We start from the raw sequence: 23,091 nt of genomic DNA, 5'->3' as shown, positions 1-23,091 counted from the left end.
GCCAAACACTGGAGTAAACCTTTTGAGATATTGCTAATTTGCTCAGGTCAAAGCTTACGGGTAACTCAGGAGCAGAGAACATACAGCCTTAACTTCCTCTCATTTTTAAACTAGCTCTCATCATTGTTAAAACCCCAGAAACTGGAATGCCGTCAATGTGCCAATGCAGAGCTCCAAAAGGCTCAGTACGGAAACTCTGACCTTACTGGGTGTTACCTAGGTCACAGCCTACAATGCACTAACAGGAAGATTTCCTAGAGGGCATGTGTAAACCAGCAGGGAGAGAGACAGCACAAAGAAACTATTCTGAAACATCAACAGAATACAACAGGCACAATAGCCAGAAAATTGTGAGGAAGAAGACTGTCTCAAACATCTCTACAACCATATTCAAGATGTATGAAGGAACAGTGGAAAAATAATTGTTTGCCTGCATTCTCTAAAAGGGAAGGCTAGTTACCGTCACACTTCACTATGTTAAAAATTGGGTTTTAGGAATGCAGGTTGAAGGGCTTGTAAAACCTTTTCCTTTGAGTATAAAAATAATCTTTTCAATTTATACAGCAAACAAACAAAACAAAACTTCAACATAATACTAAACAGTATGATTACTTCACAATTAAGAAACTTATCTTACCAATAATGTAATTACTGTGCTGCATGAAATACCAGCTTAATTAACCCAGGGATGCAGAGCCTGTGGTCCTCCAGACATTGCTACACTACAGCCCCCTTAGTTTCTGACCACTGGTCATGCTGGCTAGAGCTGATAGGAACTGGAGTTCAACAATCTATACAAGGCCACAAGTCCCCCACCCCTGCTTAGCCAACAAATCAAGATGTGCATTTCCCCCACTCCATCCTTCTCCCTAAAGGGAAATCACTATTTCTCCACCCTCATCTCCAAGAGGAAGAGTAACTCATCCAAATGATGAGGCAGGCATTTAAACCCAAGTCTCAAACACCACCCACTGAGAGAACTTTACAAACAGTCTCAAAGATAGCTAAGGATATCATATCAAACAAGCTGAACCATCAAAACAGAAAAGCTCCCCGTAAGCATTTATATATGCTTTTACTCCACGTATAGTAATAAAATGGGAGCTAGTCCCAATAGCCCAGACCATCACCTCAGCATTTCTTTTCAATTCCTCAGCTTCTGCTTCTGAGTATTCCATGTCCAGAACATCCTCATTCCCAGAGTCCTCATCAGAGCCAAGGCTGTCCAGAAGAGAGCTGTTAAACTCTAAACACCATGAAAATGATACTGTGTAAGACCCTTGATCATAAGCATATCACAAAACTGACAATATACCAGCACACCATTTATCCAAAATAGTTCCCTCTCCTTTGCTAAATAAAGCACTGTAATAATGGGCATCAAGTAAATATTCTATATACACACAGCAAATAGTTTCTGTATTTTCAATTTTATGCAAGGAAACATCCTTTTAAGGCTTCATTGAGGTACTGCTCTCAAATGTTGCTGCTCCAGTTAAAAGGTGGAATGCAACTAGTGTGTTAGCATCTTGCCTCTTCGCTCATGGCAAGAAGTGATCAAAATATAGAAATTTAATAGTTGCTGGACTGAGCAAAATACATGCAACTTTTTCTAAGTAGCGGGAAATTTTAAGCTTTGAGGTTCTGTAACATTTCTGCTTTAGTTTTCACAGAACTATCACCACCACCACCATCATCGCAATAATAACACTCTGAAGCCAACTCTGCTTACTGCTAAATAAAAAAGTTCTGCTTTGAGTTAATTACTTGCATATGAAAGTTATGCCACTTGTCATAGCTTTTGCTGTAGATCACCTAAACCAGGATTAAACTCCATGTTGTTAAGTTTTACAGATTTGGAAATTTGACATTCACATTTTTACCACTGACTCGGTAAGACAGGTCAGGATTGGTGGATCACAGATCAGCCTACATACAAGGCACAGTACAGTTGGTCAGCAGAACAAACTGAAAGGGAGAAGGAACCACAGAAAACAAGCTATGATTGCCTATAGAGCATTCTGCTACGCCCACAAATACTACCAGCATTGTATCTACCTCTCTCTAGTAGCAAAAGCCTTCAGTAGAAAACCAGTACTTTGCATCTCTTAACTATCTGTGCTTTCATGCTGCAATGATATGAGTCAATTCCTTTATGTCCTGTAACTGTCTACCAAACAAACACATTTCCCCCCGTTGTATTCATTGGAAGGCAAAGAAAACTCACTTGGGGGAGAGCTTAAACCATTTACTTTTTACAAAGGCTTTTAAGCAGAGTTGCTGCCAAAAATTTGCAGAAAATGAAACTGGAATATGAACTTAATGAGGATTCTCTGACAGAAAATGAGGAATTTCAAGGGAAGAAAAAAAGAAAGAATAATAAAACAATTCCACTGATCTGCATGTTGTGTTTCAGAGTTTACCAGCTGAATGTGCTTTTATATTGAACCTAAACTGGAAGGACTAGAGCACAAAGTAATACAAATGAGGCAAAGAACAAAATACCAGCTTCCTTTCAAGTACTGTGAGCAATTGTGGAATGATATGAAAACTCATCCCTATTTTCTCCTGTACATCTCACCTTGCAGACTCAATTCAGTGGCTCGTTTAAGGTCATCATCTTCTTTTTGTTCCCGCGCCTCCTGCTGGGGTAGAGAACCAAACTTAGTTCACTGAGACACTTCCTGTTCTTTTTATAGGTTCTCTGTTACTGCCACTGAGAACTATGCAACTCTAGTTTCTACAACAAACCTAATTCCCTGTGCAGGCACGTTTGAGACCAGCCAGAGCCCAAATGTTCCACAGGGCCAGCCTTAATTAAAAGGTTGTTCAAGTTGCTCAAGTTTGGTATGCAACACAGCAAGTCCCCAAGTGCCACAACAAGCTCTCTACAGCTTTTCTTTTGAAAAGTCTTGAAATGAATGTGAACTGCTTGCAAAGCACAATAGTTCTGAACAGAATTTCCCGCAATGTAGCAAAACGTATGCTACTCTCTGCCTAAAGCTAAATGAGGACACAAGCCATTAATGAAGAATGGAAAAATCTGCTGCATTTAAGAAGAATTCTAAGAGTATCAATGCTTGCTGCTTAACAAAAAACAGATTTCATTGGTAGGTGGCTCTGTATTCCCCAAAAGCCCTCTCACTTACTTCAATCAGGGCAGTTATAAGACAAACCCTTTTATTTTTAGAGTATTTCCCCTCATAATTCACAATAATTCCCAATGACTATAATAATAATAGTTTATTATTTATACCCCACCCATCTGGCTGTGCTTCCCCAGCCACTATGGGCGGCTTCCAACAAAATATTAAAATACAGTAATGCATCAAACATTAAAAACTTCCCTAAACACTACTATGCCTATTCAGCTCATCAGTTTGAAAGTATTCGTGAAAGCTTTCAAATCCAACTTTACAAAAGCTCTTCAATGCTCCCCACTCCCCGCCAAAGATTAGTAAACAAAGGTATCTTGTACCATGTTATGGAGCAGGCTAAAATAACCCCTCTTATACGTCTTCTTAAAGGAGACACTAACTGTGCCCTGTGATTTCCTATCACCAGAGAAGGAATCTCTGGTTGGCTGCTTTGATTTCCAAGTGCTTGTGAAAGAGCATTGGCTCTTACTTGTTCTTGGAGGCTCTGAGCCAAAGCCTGCTGTAGCTCCTGTTCCTCTCTTTCTCGCTCCATGTCATACTGTTGCAGCCAATCAACCTCCCCTTGAGTGCCTTCCGGAGTTTTATTTTCCTTATTCTCATCAAAATCTTTAGTTATCTCAGGGAAGTTGGCAAAACCTATGGAAACAAAAATACCACGTTGATGCTTTAATTTTGTTTTTAGCAGCAGTTGCAGGGGGAACTTTTCTTGGTGGTCACCAGCTAAGTCCTTTTCATTCTACCCAAGTCTCAGGAGCAGAGTGACATCTACTGGTATTTCAGGATGAATTCTATCAAGCGGGGGGGGGGTGTTTTCTGAAGTGAAGAACATTTCCCCACTTGATCAAGCCTTTAAAAATGAGTAGTATTAAGTATTTTATTGCACACCTTTAAAAAAAATCACACTGAGCAAAGATTATTTGCACTTATGTGCCTGAAGTATGCAGCATGAGAAACCAAGCTCGCCCTAAACTTTGCCTTTCTGGACTTCTGATTTAATTTGGTATTCCCATTTTTTATTTTTACATTAAGTTTCTAAGAATGAAGAGAAATAGAAGGCAATTTTTGCATGATTCTCCACATGGGTTGTCTTTTTTGTGTCTTCTTTTCCATTTCCAATTATAAGCCATCACAGTTAAGTAACCTATGCTTATTTTTATAATAAAAGTGGAACTTAAAATGGGTAGCCATATTTTTACATGTGAAAGGATCAACATAGGACAGTATCCAAAATGGTTGTGTTAGTGCAAGGATTTGTGTTTGCATAAAAAAAACATTCTACTTCCTCTCCCTGTGCCCTCCCCAAATTTGCTCCAGAGTGTTGGGAAAACCAAGAGAATAGATTTATGGAGCTACAGGTAACTCTCATCGTATTAGTAAATAATATTCTCTCAGACAAATGTCAAGTAAGGAAAAGAACCAGAGAAAGTTGTCCCCTATCTCTGTTGTTATTTTTCTTGATGTTAGAAATTTTGCTTCAGAATGAAAGATATTGAAGTGGGATGTAGAGTCTATAAATTAAGGGCATTTGCTGATGATGTGGTGTTAACATTGAAACAACCATTGGAGAGCATTCCCAAACTGCTGGAAGAAATTAAAAGGTTTGGAGAAGTGGCAGGTTTTAAAATAAATTCAGACAAAACCAAAAGGTTGGTCAAAAACATGGATGAGCAGTTAAAAAAAGTTTTACAAAGGTTGTCTGCGTATTTTGGAGTTGTTTGCTATAAAGAATGTATATTATGTGAATAAAATAATAAAGGATTTTATTTAAAGAAGAGTGGGAAATGTTTATTGAATATATGGAAAATAATTGTACACAGCTGAAAACGCTGGCAGCATGAAGATAAATTCAACAAACAATATTTGATCAATGTAAAAGTGGAAAATTGATTTGAATGGTTATAGTAAAATATGCAGGAAAGTATTATATATAATATGAACCATGGAAGGAGAAGAAGGGAAGTCATTGGATATTTTAAAGTTTGTAAAATGTCTTTGAAATGTAGAAAATGATATATTACTTTTGAAAAACTGTTTGAAATGTTACTTTTACCTGGCTCTGCAAGGGCTTTAGGCTTCTCCACATCCATAGGTTCCATATGATCTGGCAATTCCTGCAGCTCATCATCTCCAAAGCCAGTGTCTGGACTATTTGTGGGCTTGTCTTCATCATGGCTCAGAGACAGTGATGTTTCCCTCTTACTGATTTCCAGGACTGCTGCTAGAAGTTCCTCTTCACTCATTCCATCAAAGCCAGCATTTGTTGGCTCTGAAGCCTTATCACTCTCTGTTTTGATTTTCTTTGAACCCTGCAGGTGATAAAGGCACAATGGTTTGGGTATGTATGGCTACCACAGAGGCTGAGCTAACCACTCACAAAACTAGTGCGACATTTTCTTGAGGGCCAAAGCTGTCTCTGATCACCAGATCTACAAGTGTCGGGTTTTCAGGACTCAAGAGGCACAGTTATGCCCTGAGAAGGGCTTCTCCATTTGTTACCACCTGATGCATTGCTGCATACACTGCAGTGTATCTTTTCAGTGCATGTCCACACCAACTTATGGCTATTTGGAACTAATCTAGTATTTACACCAGTCCATGAGTCACTTCAAATGTTTGAAAATCTCTCCACACAAAGCAGCTCAAGATGAAAAGAATGTGTAAAAGAGCCAGAAGGTACCAGCAATGAGATGTCTGGCAATGTGAACCATGTTTTATGGACCTGGATTGCTCATTCCTCTTCAGGCTTTAGTGCCACTTGCTCCCAACTGGGCTGGCACCGGCCATAGCTTTTCACAGTTGTGCACACCCACACAGAGACAGGCAGATAAGACAGGAGGAGCAAGAGCGCACTTTTCCCTATTCCTGTCCTCTCAATCATCAGCTTTGCATATGGGCAATGAAGCAGCTTTCCTCAACCTGATGTCCTCTAGTTGTTTTGTATTCCAACTTCTAGCTCCCCCAACTAGACTATACTGGCTGGGGCTGATGGAAGTTGTGGCCCAAAGTATATGAACAGCACTAGATTGGGGAAGACAGGTAACAGAGCATGTTTGCTTCTCCTGCCCATAACCCTCTCCTTACTTTCTCTAGTTCTTCTCGTTGCTGTTCCCTGCTTTGGAAATCACATTGTTTTTGGCTGTTTGCAACGGGACGTTTCAGCGGTTCATCTTCACTGTCTGAATCCAGGGTGCTTAGATTAGGACATTTAAACTTGAACGAGTACTTTCTGAAAAGTAAACACAGAACCTTTATTCCTTACCTTTGAAAAAGTCTGCCAGGGACAAATAACATCAGGTTAAAAAAGGAGGTTTCACATAACAGCTATACAATTTTAATACACAAATTCAAATAAATCCATCAACCTACTGCAATTCTATAGTTCAGTTAACATTGACTCTTAACAATAAGATATTAAAAATTTCTTAATCCACAGTTAGAATGTTCTGCACAAGGTAAGGATTAGTATTCCTGCAGCTCTTGAGCACCAAGATTACAAACTTCCGTCTGGTTCAATGGCATTTTCCAAGTCACTGATGGTTGATGGTGGTCACTCAATAACTTTTTTAAAAAATGGTTTGGTAACCAGCTCAGCAATTTTTAACTGGTTCAGATATAATATACAAAGGGCAAATCCACATCATACGTGTAAAGCACATGACCTTCCCCAAAGAATCCACTGTAATTCCTCCCTCACAAACAGAGCTAAAAGTCCAAGCACCCTTAATAAACTACAGTTCCCAGGATTGTTGGGGGAAGCCATGCGCTGTAAATATGCTTTAAGTGTACGGTGTGGATCTGCTCATAGAATGCTTCATGCTAAAATTTACTATTTCAGTGTAATCCATATAAAATACATGACACATCCTTTTCACTTGTCATTATGAATATGAAGTGAGCTGGGTCAGTCGGCTTGGAAAGCTGTGCATTAAGAAACCAAAATGTTTTGCTGAAGCCAGGTGCATTTGGGAGGGAACATGGCTCACACAGGAACATGGCTCATTCCCACAGAGAGGAGAAACAATTTGTCAGACTGGGATTGTTTCAGACAGGGTCTTAGCTTGAAACAGCTACAGCAGTAAAATGTTACTTTTATCTACAATTTAACCAAGTGGAGAAAATACAGCTACCAAATGTCCAACATGCTTCAGCCTGCTTGCTAATCCCCACACTGAATTAATCTGATTATAAAAGCAAGGATGTACAATAAAAAAGTAAGGGGAATCAGGGTTGTTTTTGTATACTTATTCACTGCAGGTTCCATAGCCATGTAAACCTGTTACTTACCGACAGGGCGTGAAAATGCTGGCGGAACAGGAATTCACCATTTGGGATACTTTCAGTGGTCGAGAGCTAATTAAAACAAAAGCAGATGTTTACAGCATGACATTTGAAAGCCTACTATGCATGACCATTTTGATGGTGACCCCAAACTCTAGTCTATATCTTTAAAGAAATGTGACAAGAGACCTTTGCATTGGATTAACAATACAATGCTACAAAATATATGTTAAAATACCTTATCCCTTTACACTTTTTGCAATGGGCACTGCTGAAGCCTGTTCCTGTCTAACTAATTTTTCCAAATCTACACTTTATAGTTATCCTCATTCTTGAGCAATCCCCCACTAGCACCCTCAATTAACTTTATTCAAGTTCCTTGTTATGCCCTGGAAGTCATAGACCAGCGAGAACGACCTGCAGAACAGGACAACTGAGTCAAACCTCTAAGATCAAGTTGGTTAAACGCAATATAAAAAGGAAATGATCACGACCTTTTCCTAAAGAAAAGTATCTATCACGAAGTATTTCAAAGATGTTTGTAGGCTTGTAGGTAAAGGAGGAATAAAAGGAATAGCTTACATTGCTGACTGTGCACTCCACCCCAGATTAAGTGGGGACCTTGTGCTTTCTGTACAGTGTGACTGCAGGGTTAAAAATCTTGGTATAACCACTTGCTGTCCAACTTTGTGATTGAGGGAGTGTGCCACATTGAAGCTGTACCGTTTCAGGTGAAGAATCAAGACCCTTCAAGACACAAAAACAGTTGGAAACTTCATAAATGTCTTTTTAACAAAGATACAAAGGAGTTGTTCATTCCCAGACAGAATACTTCTCCCGCAACACAGAGACCTGGTGCTCTTTCCCCAGCTTGCTATCAATACATAGTAAAACTGTGTGGGTGGGAAAGGTCATGAGAATGTATAGTTTTTCATCTAGCATCAAAGTATGCCACAATTTTTGTTAGAATGAAAATTCTGCAGCTGCAAGTCCCTTCTGTCAAACAGCGATGCTATAAAGCATCCTCAAGGCCATCTACTGAACTCCTATTTTCAGGGCTAACATTATTTTGTTCTACATTTACAGTTGAGGAAGGCAGCCACTTTTAAACCAACATTAAACTTTTACACATCATTCATTTTGTTCATCTATATATCCTGAAAGTTACTAGTATTTTCATACAGTTTTGTACCAAGCCCATATACCTACCTGGGCAACCGACTGAATTTGTGTGTAACAAGAGCAGATTTTCCATTGCATTTCTCGCAAGAATATTCTATCTCCTCTGCCTGAGAGACATAATACAAACAATGAATACAATACAAGGATTGTAATCTATCAAACTTTATTTTAGGAACACGTAACTTTCTATCTCAGAAGTGCAGAGACCCACTTTCTATTTCAGAATGCAATTGGCAAATAAATTGTATGGCTCACATCGATTATAGTGCTCTGCGGGAGGCTGGTGTCTGTCTAGCGCAGAGGCTACCCTATGGACTCCAGCTTTATGGGAACTATAATCAGCTCAGATATATGACTAAACCCAACAGTATGGCAGCACTGAAAGAAGTGTTTCATTCTATCAATCAGTACAAACCCATGCATCTTCATTCAGCAGCTGTTCTGCTTTGAAAGGGGTTTACTCCCAGGTAAATGTGCAGCATAGGTTTCATTAATGTGATTGGATACTGCTGAGGTCTGATCAGCATATGTTAGATATTGTTGGTTCGAATTTTGCTACTGGTCTCTAAATGGTTACATAAGTTGCCTTGTACGTTCCAACTAGCTATTCTGTGAACCACCCTGAGACCCCCGGGTATAGGGAGGTATATAAATTCAATAAATAATTAGAATAATAGTGGGACAAATAAGCTTAGTGTTGGAAAGGTAGCTTTGCCATGTGTGGGGTCAAAGCTGAGTGGTGTAAAATCAAGTTATTTCTTCTCAATATGTGTTCTCTGCGCTATTGCCCAAAGTAAGTACTACAATATACTTGGAGAAGTGTCGCTTATCTGAGATTCAAACACAAAAACTGGACAGACGATTCTAATATTCCTAACCAAGGGCAAATTCTCCTGTACTTGGCCACCCAGTGTCAAAGGTAGATTTATATACCAATTTTCATTGACTCTCTCTCTCTCTCTCATTCCACTCCCCATCTCCGTGCATAATTCACAAAGGCCTAAATTACTTAGATTCAAAGTAACTTAAAAACCATCCAGTTCCTCGTGCTCTACCTGGATCACTGAGATCCTCTGATGGGGCACTTCTGGTGGCCCCCCATGCCCCTGTGATTCAGTTGGCCTTTACTAGGAACCAAGATTTTAATGTGGCAGGCCCTATGGATTTCCTTGCTAGTAAAGACTTGTCAGGAATCATCCCAGCCTACTTTTAGGTGTTTCCTGAAAACAGTGCTATTCAGACAGGCCTTCAAAATGCAAAATTCTTTCACCCTAGCAGTTTTTATTAATGTTTTTACTGATCTTATTGCAACTTTGTATGTGGTATATACTACCATGTTGTACTTTTATGAAAACTGTGGCCTACAAATATTTAAATAAATCATAACATATAGAACAGAGTATTGCTGCAGAAGCTTGGGCTTCTGTAATATTTGGAGTCTTGTTCAACTAGTGCCAGCACAGCACCTGACCAAACAGTGATTCCTACAAAGGACATAAGTCTTCACTTAGAGCTGATGGGGGAACCCATGCAAATCTACGCATTCATCCTTAGCTTTGCATGAAGAAAAGAATGGATAGCAAGAAGTATTCAGACACTTCGAAGGTGAAATGGGGGGGGGGGACTGTTAATAAAAGAGATGCTGAATGATATTAAAAAGCCTTGTATATTGCATACCCTAAAAAAGAGGTCCAAGGAATCTTGGATAGATCGAGATGGATGAAGTTTTTTTCTTCTTGGAAAGTCAATTGAAAGGTCATTAAACTGCTCCCGTTTGGTGACTGTTTCACCACACCTGCATGGAAAAGAAATGTCCTCGTGTATTTTAGTCTACCCACATATTCCCTATTCATTACAAGTTGTATTAGTAACTCATAAATATATCCAAATTTCTGAGTATATGAGTCATACTCAGATATCTTAAGAATAAGCATTACAAAAAAGATGTAATACCAGTCTGTAAAAAACCAAGTAGAATAAATAAATAAATACATATTTTGGCATATATTTAGTGGAAGAGGTAAGAGAAATGTTCTCACTGAATTAGCTACCAAAGATAGAAGAGGCTATGTAATTGAGCCAATGAAACATGTAATTTATATTGATAGGAATTCTATATTGCTGTATTTTGCAGTTACTTTATTTAATATTATAAAAACCAAAATAAACATTAAAAAATAGAATAGGATATCAAAAAGAGGTCCAAACTGCAACTTCTTTGACAACAATAGCACTTATTAAAATGAAGTAGTTGTTTCTAACATTAACATTACAAAAGAAGGGTGGGAGAAAAGTAGAAAAGTATTTATCATTTGGGGCAAAAGAGCTAGAATTACAAAGGGAATGCCTAGTAGTAATGGGTATTACATGACAGCAGCATAGATGGTAGGTATAGCTCTCTAGGCATGAGATCCAGCACCACCCCAATGGATGTGATGGAATTCCTCTTCCCACCCACCCTGACCTCTGGAGCAGATTTTGGGGGAGCAGAGGAAAAGGAAAGAAGGGAGGAGACAGAAGCGTAGAACAATGAAACAAGGGGGGGGGACTGTTAAAATACTTACATTTTACATATGATAGAATGTTGAACTTCAAATTCTAAGTTTGCAATTACTGGGCATGTGTACACTCTGGTGGCTGACAAGTCATCAGATATACGTCCTAGAGAGCTGTCTTCACCAGAAATTGGCTCAGTTTTCCAAGTTTTGTTCAGCTTCTCCACATCCTCCTTCAGCTGATCCAAGCACTGACTTAAGAATTCATGAGCATCCTAAAACCATGTATACATTTCCTTAGAATAGTGACTTTCAAGACCCATTCATACATTTAAATGTATCTTATATATAAACCAAATTTACCTCAATTTCTTAAAGAGGGTGAGGTCCCAAAACAATACATTCATACCAGAATCCACACACTCAACTCAATTTGAATTACAAATATCCCAAATAACTAAGTTTTAAAACATAGTTTTAATAAAACCTAAAATTCTCCTAACTAGCTCTGCGTACTTGTAGTTTTCATTTTCCCCCAATATGTAACCACGACTTTATTTAAGGTGAAAAACAACAAAACAGAAAAAAGATCTAGCTATAACCAAACAAAAGCAAATTAAGAGAGAGGCTAAAGGAAAAAAAGAATGCAAAATATAATAATAAACCAAACATTTTACTGAACCAAAACACACATTATGTGTATACAGAAAAGGGACCAAATGCATCTCATGCTTAAACGGTATTTTTCAGTGGGAAATTGTACAATTTTTAAAAAGCAAACCCATAAACTACTGAAAAACACAAATCCAAAAAGTAAAAAGTCTGGTAACATTTATACAGTGGTACCTCGGGTTATAGAAGCTTCAGGTTACAGACTCTGCTAACCCAGAAACAGTACCTCAGGTTAAGAACTTTGCTTCAGGATGAGAACAGAAATTGCGTGCCAGCGGGAGGCCCCATTAGCTAAAGTGGTACTTCAGGTTAAGAACAGTTTCAGGTTAAGAACGGACCTCCAGAACAAATTAAGTTCTTAACCTGAGGTACCACTGTAGTGCCTAAATCAAGTCACCAGCTCCTGTTAAGAAAAACCAGAGGAGGAGGATGAACACCTTTTGAAGCTGAGATGTATTCAGGCCTTTGATATATTTTCTGCACCACATTATTATATTATTAGATTCTACAGTGTTTTTTATTGTATATTGATATTTTGGTCAAATACAAACTTTTAACCTATCAACATGCAATTTGACAACTTTCAAAGGGCTTGGGGGAGGGAGAAAGAGAAGAGAACTCAGCAATAGTAATGAAAAGAGAATGGACATTCCATCTCTCTCTTTTCTTTTCTTTTCTTTTCCTTTTTTTCATTTTCTTTTCTTTTTAAATGTTGTATCATCAAAATTCAGGGAAAGAAGCAAGTTTTTGAAAAACATGCTTCCACTGTACTTTTCTTTTGCAAACAGCAAAATATATAAGCATAACAACCAAGTAAGATTCAGGAAGTGATCACTGAAAAATCTATCCACGAGGCCTCCTGTCCTTGTAGCATCTGCCACTGCTTGTCAATAGTCTGTTACATGCCACTAACTCTGCAAGTTTCCTGACCTGCCTAGAAAAACTACGAACTGTTATGCAGCTCTTTTTGCATCAATATTTCCATAGTTGGTCACATCACTCCTTAAAATACTTCAGCTGCTAGAAAGCGAAATACTTACATTTTGCATGTAACCAGAGAATCTCTCTGCAGTAGCTGAAATTGCATTTTTCACCTTCTTAAGTAGGTCTTTCTTTACTTCAGGGCTACAAACATCTTTTTTAGCAAGTAGATGGGTAAAGCGCCTGGACAAATTAATGCAGTGACATTTAAATGTCAAAAAGCAAGTTAGGCATTGTTTAATGCTAAAAATATCAGCAAAGTTAACATACCCTTAGAAATTTGTTCGCACTCCCTTCCATTATATTGCATGTATTTTAAAATCAACTCACATAAAATATGTTATGCTTATTAGTAGGATCTTGTATCAGCAGTAAAAAAATGACTGGCCCAATACCCTTTTTATAGGAATGTATTATTCAAACTTTGATATGCCCCTCTTCACATAACCAGGAAACTTATGACTTACTGTTTTTCTAAGCATCCATTTATTGTGCTTGCAAAACCTTTTTCAATACAATACAATACAATACATCTATTCATTACCATAGCAAAGAAAGAGGAAAGAGCAGAGGCTCAATAAATGAGGAACTGCAGTAATAAAAGCAGCAACCTTAGAAAATATAGGACTTTATCAAAAATATATGCAAGAAGAGTTACAAATAGCATGCCAAATCTGAATGCTTCTTTTGAAGCTGTACTAGGAAAAAATGTTTACTTAACTCACAAAGCTGGTGCTTACCTGATAAGTGCATTGTTTGGAACTTTTTTCCATGGGATATTTTGTTTCAAAAGATCATTAGCAAAAGATTGAATTGAAAATAGAGATTGTAAAATAGCATTCATGTAACAGGTATTCCCCAAGTTGGTAAACCTGTGAAGAAGCACAACGTGACAAAGTTGTTACGTTGGAACATTTCCAACACAGATATTTTACACTGACTACAGAAGGTCAGCAAACTTTTCCAGCAGGGTCCCTCAGACCTTGTGGGGGGCCGGACTATATTTTGGAGAAAAAATAAATGAACGAATTCCTATGCCCCACAAAAAACCCAGAGATGCATTTTAAATAAAAGGACACATTCTACTCATGTAAAAACACGCTGATTCCCGGACCATACGCGGGCTGGATTTAGAAGGCGATTGGGCCAGATCCGGCCCCCGGGCCTTAGTTTGCCTACTCATGGACTACAGTGTGCACACACATGCATACACACACTGATTAGGAGTAGGAGTCTGTCTGCTTGGAGTATGCAATAAAAAACAATCATAACAATACACCTCAGAGTGTGGAAAGATTTCTAAACAAACCTTTGTATGATGTTTATAGATAAGAACCAATTAGATCCCAGATTCCATTTAGGCTTCTTAAGTAGTAGACCTGTACTTGTAAGGTCTATAAGCCTAATCTTATAAACTATCATCCAAACTACCCAGAAGATGCTTGTGACAAATCCATCTGAAGATTTATTAATTTTCTTCAAACATAACAAAAAAAAAATTCTTTTTTACAAAAAGGCTCTTGAAACGAACCATGCAAGGAATGCAGAAGAGGGGGAAACTAACAGATCTGCCACACACTGAGATTCCTTATTATCACAGATTTTTTCTAGAAACCTGATGGGCAATCCTCAATACAAGGAATCATTACTTCACATGTTTAATTTGCAGAGGTAAAAAAGGAAATAGAAGAGGAAAAGATTTAGGATGATGGAAATACATTCAAAACCCTACTTGTAAAACAGGGCATGTTGTAAGAATGTAAGTTCCGTATTTTTCTGTCTATAAAATGCCCCCATGTAGAAGATGCCCCCTATTTTGGCGGACTCTGATTTAAGAAAATGGGGAGAGATGTATCCGTGTATAAGACACCCCCTAATTTTTGACATTATTTTAAAGGGAAAAAATCTAGTCTTATACACAGAATAATATGGTAACTCTGGTCCGCCCTTGCTCACTGTCTTAACAATCTACAAAGCTATTAAATTGTTAAATACTGAGTTTGCATGAACATAAGTGGCAGCCCCTGCTCAAAGGGACTCTAACTTAATGTTAAACACACAGCACAAACACGAAGAATAAGTTTTTAAAAATGAAGACATGGAGATATGGTGCTGGAAGGATATCTAGTTTTAGAAAAAGCTGACAAGTTGGATTTATTTCTATGTAACCAATACCTAAACTGAGCACACAGTGTGCCCACACACAGATACTGAAAATCTAAAAACTTACCCTTGCAGTTGCTGCTGTGGGTGAGTGGAAAGGGGGACTCTTGGCTTGTTCCATCCCATGTAATCCTGGTTAGGTCTCATTTTTTTAACAGAGAGAGGGGCTGGCTGAGAGAGAAACCCCAAGCTTCTTTTCGCAGAAGGAGTCTGATTCAACAGGTTAGTCCTACAAGGCGAGATGGATAAATAGCCATCAAATCCATCTCAAGAATAACAATGCCGGCTACTGCCACCAGTGATATAGCAGCAGTCATATTCCATGAGCATTGAGGATGCTTCGAATGGGGATGCATCACTAGGAAGTTATCACAAGGTGGACAGCCTCCCAAAATGTTTATTCATTCCTCCTCTTCCTCTCACACATGCAGGATGCTTTGCATCCACAGAAGGGCCATATGTGATTACGAATCACATTTATACAGCCTACAAAGACTCCTCTGAGTATTAGTCACAGACCCCACTAAAGAGCAACACATTTCCAGCTCCCTGTTGTAGATAAACTTGCTGGAAGTAGAAGTAAAAAGAATTCTAAATTCATTTTTCAACTTGCACGGTTTTTAAGGATGTATAACAAGTTCTCCTTAAAAATACTTTACACTTGAAAATCACACTTTTGAAATAAAGCATTGTGAAATAAAATTGTTGTTGTTGTTGTTATATTTGTATACCGCCTTTCATCCAAAGATCCCTGGGTGGTTCATAACAGAAGAATACAAAATACATAATGAAACAAAAACAAAAACCAATACCCCCCCCAAAAAAAATACAGTGGTGCCTCGGGTTAAGTACTTAATTCATTCCGGAGGTCCGTTCTTAACCTGAAGCACCACTTTAGCTAATGGGACCTCCTGCTGCTACTGCGTCGCCAGAGCATGATTTCTGTTCTCATCCTGAAGCAAAGTTCTTAACCCGAGGTAATATTTCTGGGTTAGCAGAGTCTGTAACCTGAAGCGTATGTAACCTGAAACGTATGTAACCCGAGGTACCACTGTAAATAAATGCCATCTGTTCCCCAAACACTTAAAATATGTACACTTCCATTGCTGCTCACAGTGCTAAACATACTCCAGCAGAAGATGAGCAGAAATAAAATTTGGCTAGCATGCTGAATACCCCACAGGCATGGGAGTTTGAAGCATAATACATAGTTGTAGCAGATACGAGATGAAGCAGGCTAGACCAGTCTTAGCAAAAATAATACCTGCTTTCTATCTCTTTAACCCATGGATGTGATTACTGGTCATACTGGATGAGGCTGAAGGGAGTTGTAGTCATAGAATCATAGAATTGTAGAGCCGGAAGGCACCCCAAGGGTCATCTAGTCAAATCCCCTACAATGCAGGAATCTCAACACGCTCCCCCCACATCCAATCTGAAACTATACTGGACCTTGCTTAGCTTTGCAAATGTACTAACCGTTTTATTGCTGCACCTTTGGCAGGCCACAGGTTACCACCCCTGCTCTAATCTCCTCCTAGCTACAGCAACATGGAGTTTATAAATTATGGCCACCCATTCCAAGTTTCCCTTTGTGCACATTTCTGTAGACTATAATTAGTATTACTCTACCCAAGAAAGTTTAACATAAAGGTTTTCCTTGACTGTAGTGGCTGATTACTACCTTTTGGACAAGGCATTAGATGGGAGCCATAAGCCATATGCACCATTAGGTACTCTAGTCTTGTACATACTAAACAACCATGAGGTTTTCTGTCACTGTAGAAAAGGAGCTTCCCTGGCTGCAGCTAGTAGATGAGGAAGATGCAACAACCCAAGAGCCATAGTTTTTTTTGCTTGGGTACAAAGGTCTGCCAAAATGTCTTGCTGACTAGTATCAGGCTGATCTGCATGTGTGTATTTACCCATTTATACAGGACAGGGTATGAGCTCTTATATCACCTAGATGTATTCAATTAGCACAGCACCCAGCATTTTATGATTTGTTTACTCCTGTGCAGAAAACGTTTGAAATGGTGCTAAGAGTAACATAAGATGTTTTCATGAACGAACTACACCATTTGATGAATGGAGCACTCCAATGACCAAGAATTTGAAAGAAAATAGCTAAGGAATGCTGTACTTACCTGTCCAAATTAGAACTCCCAGCTGAATAATCCTTTGAAGATGATCTGCTTCCATAAAATGAAGAGGAATGTAAAGGCAAAACTCCTTAAAAGGAAAAAGAAATCAATTTCTGTAAGAACTGTCTTAGAAAGTAAACTATACAACTGTCCAACAGTCAACATTTCAAAGGAGATGCAACAATTAAACTGTGATTAGTTTCTGCCAAAGGCTTCATCCCTGCTATAAAATACTGCAATGGATATATCTGCTAGGCAAAATACAGATATTTCATATCATATGAACCTTGCGAATCTTTTGCCCTTATCACATCTCTTATGCCTTGGCTACAGCAATGAGATTTATAAGCTACGTCATGGCTTCACTTAACCTCCAGAAAGCTTAGTTTTATGCAATATAAGTGGGTGTTTGTGTAACTATATTACACACAAAGTATTTTAAAACCCTCCAAGACAGGACATATGTGCTTTTATATTATATGTGGAGGCACAATGTAGACTATTAGGGTTGCTTTGCTAATCTGGAAACTTCAGATTTAAAGCCAGAAGAAGAAAGAAGCATGTCTTTCCCCAACATAGTTTCCAGCAAACATCTACTGAGTGATATTATAATTACTCCTGGAACAGTCAACTTTAGCATTACTTTTTACTGAAAATACACAGTGCATTGTTTATCAAAATAAATTTAAAATGCTATCTCCTAAATTTCAATGTAAGTACGGAATGCCTAATTTAGTTACTATCTCCAGGGAGAATTAATTTATTGATCACCATGGTGGAATAATAAAGGAAAGTCAGAAAAAAATTGCAGAATCATTTCTGTAATATGCAATCGTAGCACTCTCTCCTCCTCCTAATCCCCCGTTTAAACAATTATCAAGATAAAACTCTCATTTGGACTTCCTTGCTTTCAGCTATCCTCAAGCATATGGTTTACATTTTAATTTTTGACCTTCTAATGTTCCTCAAGTGAGAACAAAGATAATTTCATTATACAGAGACTTTTAGAAGCTCAGTTTTCTAAATAAAAACAAAATGTGTTTAGTTTTAACTAGTTAGCCATTGTACAAGATGGTCAAAAACAGTATCATTTTTTTACCTGATGTCCTATTCTCCTCAGTCTGTTTCAAGCTCATCTGTTTTTCCCTGCTGCTATATAAGAATTTCCGTGCTGGATCAGTCATGGCTTTGTTATTGCTGCAGATAAACCCATATAACTTTAAATAAGTTATGTAAAACAATATTGTACACCACTTCCCTTGGTTTACATTTATTAACCACCATTACAAGTTCCCTAAAATCTCACCCCAAATTCACCATCAGATCACATAGCATGTCCATGGCTACAGCCTGCACCAAAAATCCACACATCCATTGTTTCGTGGGGCCACAATGGTGCAAAAACGTGGTTACAAAGCACGGATCTACATGGATCCTCAGGATTTTTGCATTGGGTCACCCCAAACTCACCGTCAAATCACATATCATGTCTGTGGCCACAGCATGAACCACAAAAAGCATACACCCACTGTTTTGTTCAGAATATTTTTTTTCTTGTTTTCCTCCTCTAAAAACTAGGTGCGTCTTATGGGGCAAAAAATACGGTAAATTCATAACCGGAGGTACCACTGTATACTATTCGGGGGCTGTCAAATTTTGGGGGCCCATATGGAATTTTGAGACGGTGCTGGGTACACCAGCCTGTCTGCTCACTTGTCTCCCCACCACTCCCTCAGACAGACGGTGTGTACACACAAACTTCTGCTTTTCCGTAGGGTCTGAGTAAATGTCAGACCTACTGGAACTAAAACGGATCCTCTTGAATTTGCATGGTTTTACCAAAAAAAAGCATCAAATTGCAGTTTACAATGGGAGAGCACACAATAATTAAAAACTAAAACTAAAGTCAGAGATCCAGAAACTGCTAGCACCACAAAAATAATGACCCAATGCATAGGCATTTATGATTTGTGTATAGGATATGATAACGAAAAATGAAACACACCTCTGGACACTAAGGTGACCTATGATATGACTGTAATTTTGAGGAGATACATTGTAAAAATTATAAGGATTTATAAGGATCTGTGCCTCTGATCCATGTTTTTGCAACATACAGTGGTGCCCCGCAAGACGAATGCCTCGCAAGACGAGAAACTCGCTAGACGAAAGGGTTTTTCGGTTTTGCGCTGCTTCGCTAGACGAATTTCCCTATGGGCTTGCTTCGCAAGACGAAAACGTCTTGCACTTTTTTCTTAAAGCCGCTTGAAGAGGCGCAGTTGCGACGGACCGTGCTTCGCAAGACGAAAAACATCGCAAGACGAAAAGACTCGCGGAACGAATTATTTTCGTCTTGCGAGGAACCACTGTATCTGCAACATGATTTTTATGTTTTAGTGAATGGACACAGATACCTGTGGTTTGGGGGGCTCCTGAAAAATCATAAAACAATTTCAAGAGAATCATTTCTGTAGATCCAACTTGTGTGTGCGTGCACATTACTTCTAACGTCCATTCTTTTTCTCTTTGGCATGCTCTCCCTCCTGACTCATATAGGATCCCACTTTCTTCTTCCCATCTAGAACTTAAAAGCATAGGAAGTGTTGCTGGATGAGAACGATGATCCATCTGGTCCAGCATTCTGGTCTCACAGTGGCCAACAAAATGCTTCTAAGAAGTCCACAAGCAGGTCCTGACTGCAACAGCGCTCTTCCCCATCTGTGCTCTCTCCAACTCATATTCTCACAGAACACTCCCTTTATCCTACTCAGTCACTCTTCTTTCTGATCAGCTGCTTAGGTGCCTATTCATAACTTTGAAAAACCAGAGAGCTTAAATTAAAAGGAAAGGGTGTTGCTCTTCTAACTTCCATTTTAAGCTCTATATAGTTTGCAGGAGTGAGGAGAAGGTACAAAGACTTTGTGGGTCTCAGGGGAAGTCCTCAAGGATGCCACTGATTCCACTGGCAACCACAGCAATACAAATTGTTAAAAATACCATAACTACACTCATTGATGCTAAAAAAATAATAATCTAGACTTACATTTTAATAGTAAAATTATAAAAGACCATTAGATTCAAATCACTCATTCAGTAATCACCATGAAGGGCAACTATGAAGAACATTTTTAACTGGCATACCAAATTAAAAACATACAACATTCCATATTTCTGAATCATTACAATTTTCAAGTGCTTCATGTTTGCGAGGCATTATGAAATAAGAGTGAAGAGAGATTAAGGAGCTTTTTTCAACAGAATTAATGTGGGGGGAGGGGAATAAAAAGTAAGAACCATAACAACATACGTTGATGAATCATTCTCTTTTGGGTAATCTTCATTCATCTCGGAGGTAGGTGGTGTCCTTTTCCTTCTTTCACTGTTTTATTAAGGGGGAGAAATCCTTTAGTCAACAGGGAAACAATGTGAGCCCAACTCACATTCTCATGCAACCTCCATAAACCTTATCATAAAATGCAAAAATGGTTAACTGCCTTCCAGCTAGTTTAGAGTTAAAGCTTTTAGTACATTTTCCAAAGAGTGTTAATAAAGACATGGAAAAGCAGTTTACTAATACTATGTTCAAAGCTATTCATGTTTTAATGAATGCATATCAAAGGCTGCAGTGCCTTAAAAGTTTATTTTCATACCGGTTTTCCAACAGCCCTGTTCTGTGAGGTGTTGAAGCAGCAGAAGGACTAGAAATGGTAACTCGGTAGCCAGGCGTTCCAGTTACTGAAGAATTCTTAATGGATGCCCTTCCTGGGTTGCCCAGCACCTTACGAAGTTGAGTTTCATCTTTATTTTCTACAATCCCTTTTTTTGAAGGAGTCTATGAGAATCAGAAACAGAAGCATACTGTATTTCAAATCATGGACCCATTTTAGAGAGTCAGTGGCACATATGCAATCAGCAGGCCACCTGGCAACCCAGCAAACACTGCATATGGATTACATCTGTAGTAACTGGCACTTTCATACAGAACTTATAAGCAGCTGCCATAATTTTACTGCAGTAGCCATATTTCAATTTGCCATGATAGCAGACTTCACTGCAGTCACTGATTCACGCATAGGATCCCAACCTGCTAGACTACCTGTGTAGGCTAACTAGATGCCTGGCTGTATGTAACCACCTCACACCAGAAATCCTCTTTGGCCGGGTTGCATATTTTAAATGAAAAGCAAAAAGAATAGTAGAACAGTTTGAAGAACAAGATCTTAGGAGGCACCTCCTTACCGTCCAAATAAAGTTAAGATACAGGTGTGGTATTCAGATTTAGTCTCAATCAGCCTCTTACTACTATTCCTTTATTTGGCGGACTAGACTACAAGTGCTACAGAGTCAGAAGCAATATATATTCTTTAAGAACAGTGGCCTGAAACGGAACCTTGAACTTATCATGAGTGTTCCTTCTCCTTGGAGATGGAAAAGCATCCTGCGAGTGACTCCACCCATCAGTCTCCAGACGAAGGGCTACACTAAACTTCCTATCTCCACTCTTGGTGGGCAGGGGGGCTGTCTCCTTCTAGTTCGAAGACAAAATTTAGAAACAATTGCCCCAAATGTGTCCCATGTGACATTCTAAATTGATCTGAAACTTCAGGAAAAGGAAAGCATATGTGTCAGAGGCCACCAATATGGCTGCTCCCCACACTGAGCAGGACAAGAGACCTTCTGGGATTGGAAGAAGTTGAAACTGGTAGCCAAGGCTGACAGACCCACCTACTGAAGGTGAACTTAGAAATGTCTTCCCTGAATAGATGAATGAAATAATAAAGTCTTTTGTTCTTCCCGACAGACACCAAGAAGGTTCTGCCTAATCTCTCTTAGGTGCAACAATTTGGGGCAGAAGGACGGGAAGCAAAGTTACTGTATTCTGTATAAGATAGTTTTAACCTTTGAGATCAGTGAAATCATCAACCCGTGGGAATAAAGGGACTTTTTCCATATCTGGTGGGAATGACCACAGGCTGTTTTATTTGGAATGAAATTTATCAGGAGATATTAAAGATTATTAAATACACAAATTCAATTTTTCCCCATTTATCACTACTAAATATGTGGACAGATAGTATTTATTGTATACAGCAGATAAAGAAAAAGGAGCATAAGTAAAGAAGGAAACAGATTAAAATACCTGGTTTTCAATATATGGGAATTGCCTATTAGAATCCTTCTGTGTGGTTCTACTGCCCAGAACACCAAAACTGCCAGACCCTTGGGATGATTTCACAGCTACAACAAAAATACACCATTTTATGATTTTTAAATGTATATACAAGAAGTTTTACTAGCATTTTATTTTTTCACTAACAGTAGACTTTGTTTATAAAAGTTGATTTTAGCCTAAACAAGTAGTGAAGTCATTTCCCCACACTCTAAATCTACAATTAACACTAACCTGTATGAACTCCATTTTGAACAGCTTCCAGAAACTGCTTCATTTCCTCTGCATCCTTAGGTGATATTTTATCCACTGTCAGGTAACTATTATCGTTTAATGATATAATCAAGGAACACAGTTTCCCTCTACTTGGTCGCACAGTCACATTTTTTATATTATGGTTTAGCTGTAAAACAGTAAGTATCATATGGATAGTTTAAAAGATACATATTTCCATACTAAGAAAGACACATTTAAATATGCTTCACACTGACAAAGACTATGTATGTTCATATGCTATCCCACACCAGTAAACAATTCCTACTCAGAACACTTTTAAAAACAATTCCCTCAGCTCCTATCTTTTCAATTTTGAAACACTTATATGTACACATTAAGGATAGTGAATATAACAAAAAACACTTACTAAAGAAAATTTTAGTTTCCATTTATGAAGGACTTTTAAACCATAATAAATTTGTTTTAGTCTCTAGAATTTCTTCCCCCCAAAAGCAATAGCAGCAATGCTGGTTATCTTTCCAGACTAGACTACATATAAACGTTGTAAATAGAAGAAAAGAGATGAGTTGTGCACCAGCAGCCAGCTAGACATGAAGTGAAATCTTATGCAG

The 23,091-nt window shown here is 38.5% G+C and overlaps 1 protein-coding gene across 3 annotated transcripts in view; it reads right to left on the bottom strand.

The window, feature by feature from the left end:
- USP37 (ubiquitin specific peptidase 37) overlaps nt 1-23,091 on the bottom strand; it is a 33,216-nt gene that overhangs the window by 5,424 nt on the left and 4,701 nt on the right. For 2 of the 3 annotated variants that reach the window (XM_082237792.1, XM_082237793.1), the window contains exons 3-21: nt 22,478-22,646; nt 22,214-22,311; nt 20,724-20,905; nt 20,381-20,452; nt 18,173-18,270; nt 17,077-17,161; nt 14,997-15,158; nt 13,507-13,638; nt 12,826-12,949; nt 11,183-11,388; nt 10,296-10,413; nt 8,646-8,725; nt 8,019-8,183; nt 7,443-7,508; nt 6,240-6,384; nt 5,209-5,464; nt 3,628-3,794; nt 2,582-2,645; nt 1,131-1,246 (exon numbers count right to left, since the gene is read on the bottom strand). In XM_082237792.1, the coding sequence (XP_082093918.1) occupies nt 1,131-1,246; nt 2,582-2,645; nt 3,628-3,794; nt 5,209-5,464; nt 6,240-6,384; nt 7,443-7,508; nt 8,019-8,183; nt 8,646-8,725; nt 10,296-10,413; nt 11,183-11,388; nt 12,826-12,949; nt 13,507-13,638; nt 14,997-15,158; nt 17,077-17,161; nt 18,173-18,270; nt 20,381-20,452; nt 20,724-20,905; nt 22,214-22,311; nt 22,478-22,646 (2,505 nt within the window). The remainder of the gene's footprint in view (nt 1-1,130; nt 1,247-2,581; nt 2,646-3,627; nt 3,795-5,208; nt 5,465-6,239; nt 6,385-7,442; nt 7,509-8,018; nt 8,184-8,645; nt 8,726-10,295; nt 10,414-11,182; nt 11,389-12,825; nt 12,950-13,506; nt 13,639-14,996; nt 15,159-17,076; nt 17,162-18,172; nt 18,271-20,380; nt 20,453-20,723; nt 20,906-22,213; nt 22,312-22,477; nt 22,647-23,091) is intronic. The other variant, XM_082237794.1, reaches the window with a different exon arrangement.

This window comes from Podarcis vaucheri (genome assembly GCF_965113315.1).
Source record: "Podarcis vaucheri genome assembly, chromosome: 1".
Classification (NCBI taxonomy): Eukaryota; Metazoa; Chordata; class Lepidosauria; order Squamata; family Lacertidae; genus Podarcis; species Podarcis vaucheri.
This window is presented reverse-complemented; position numbering and strand designations above follow the sequence as displayed.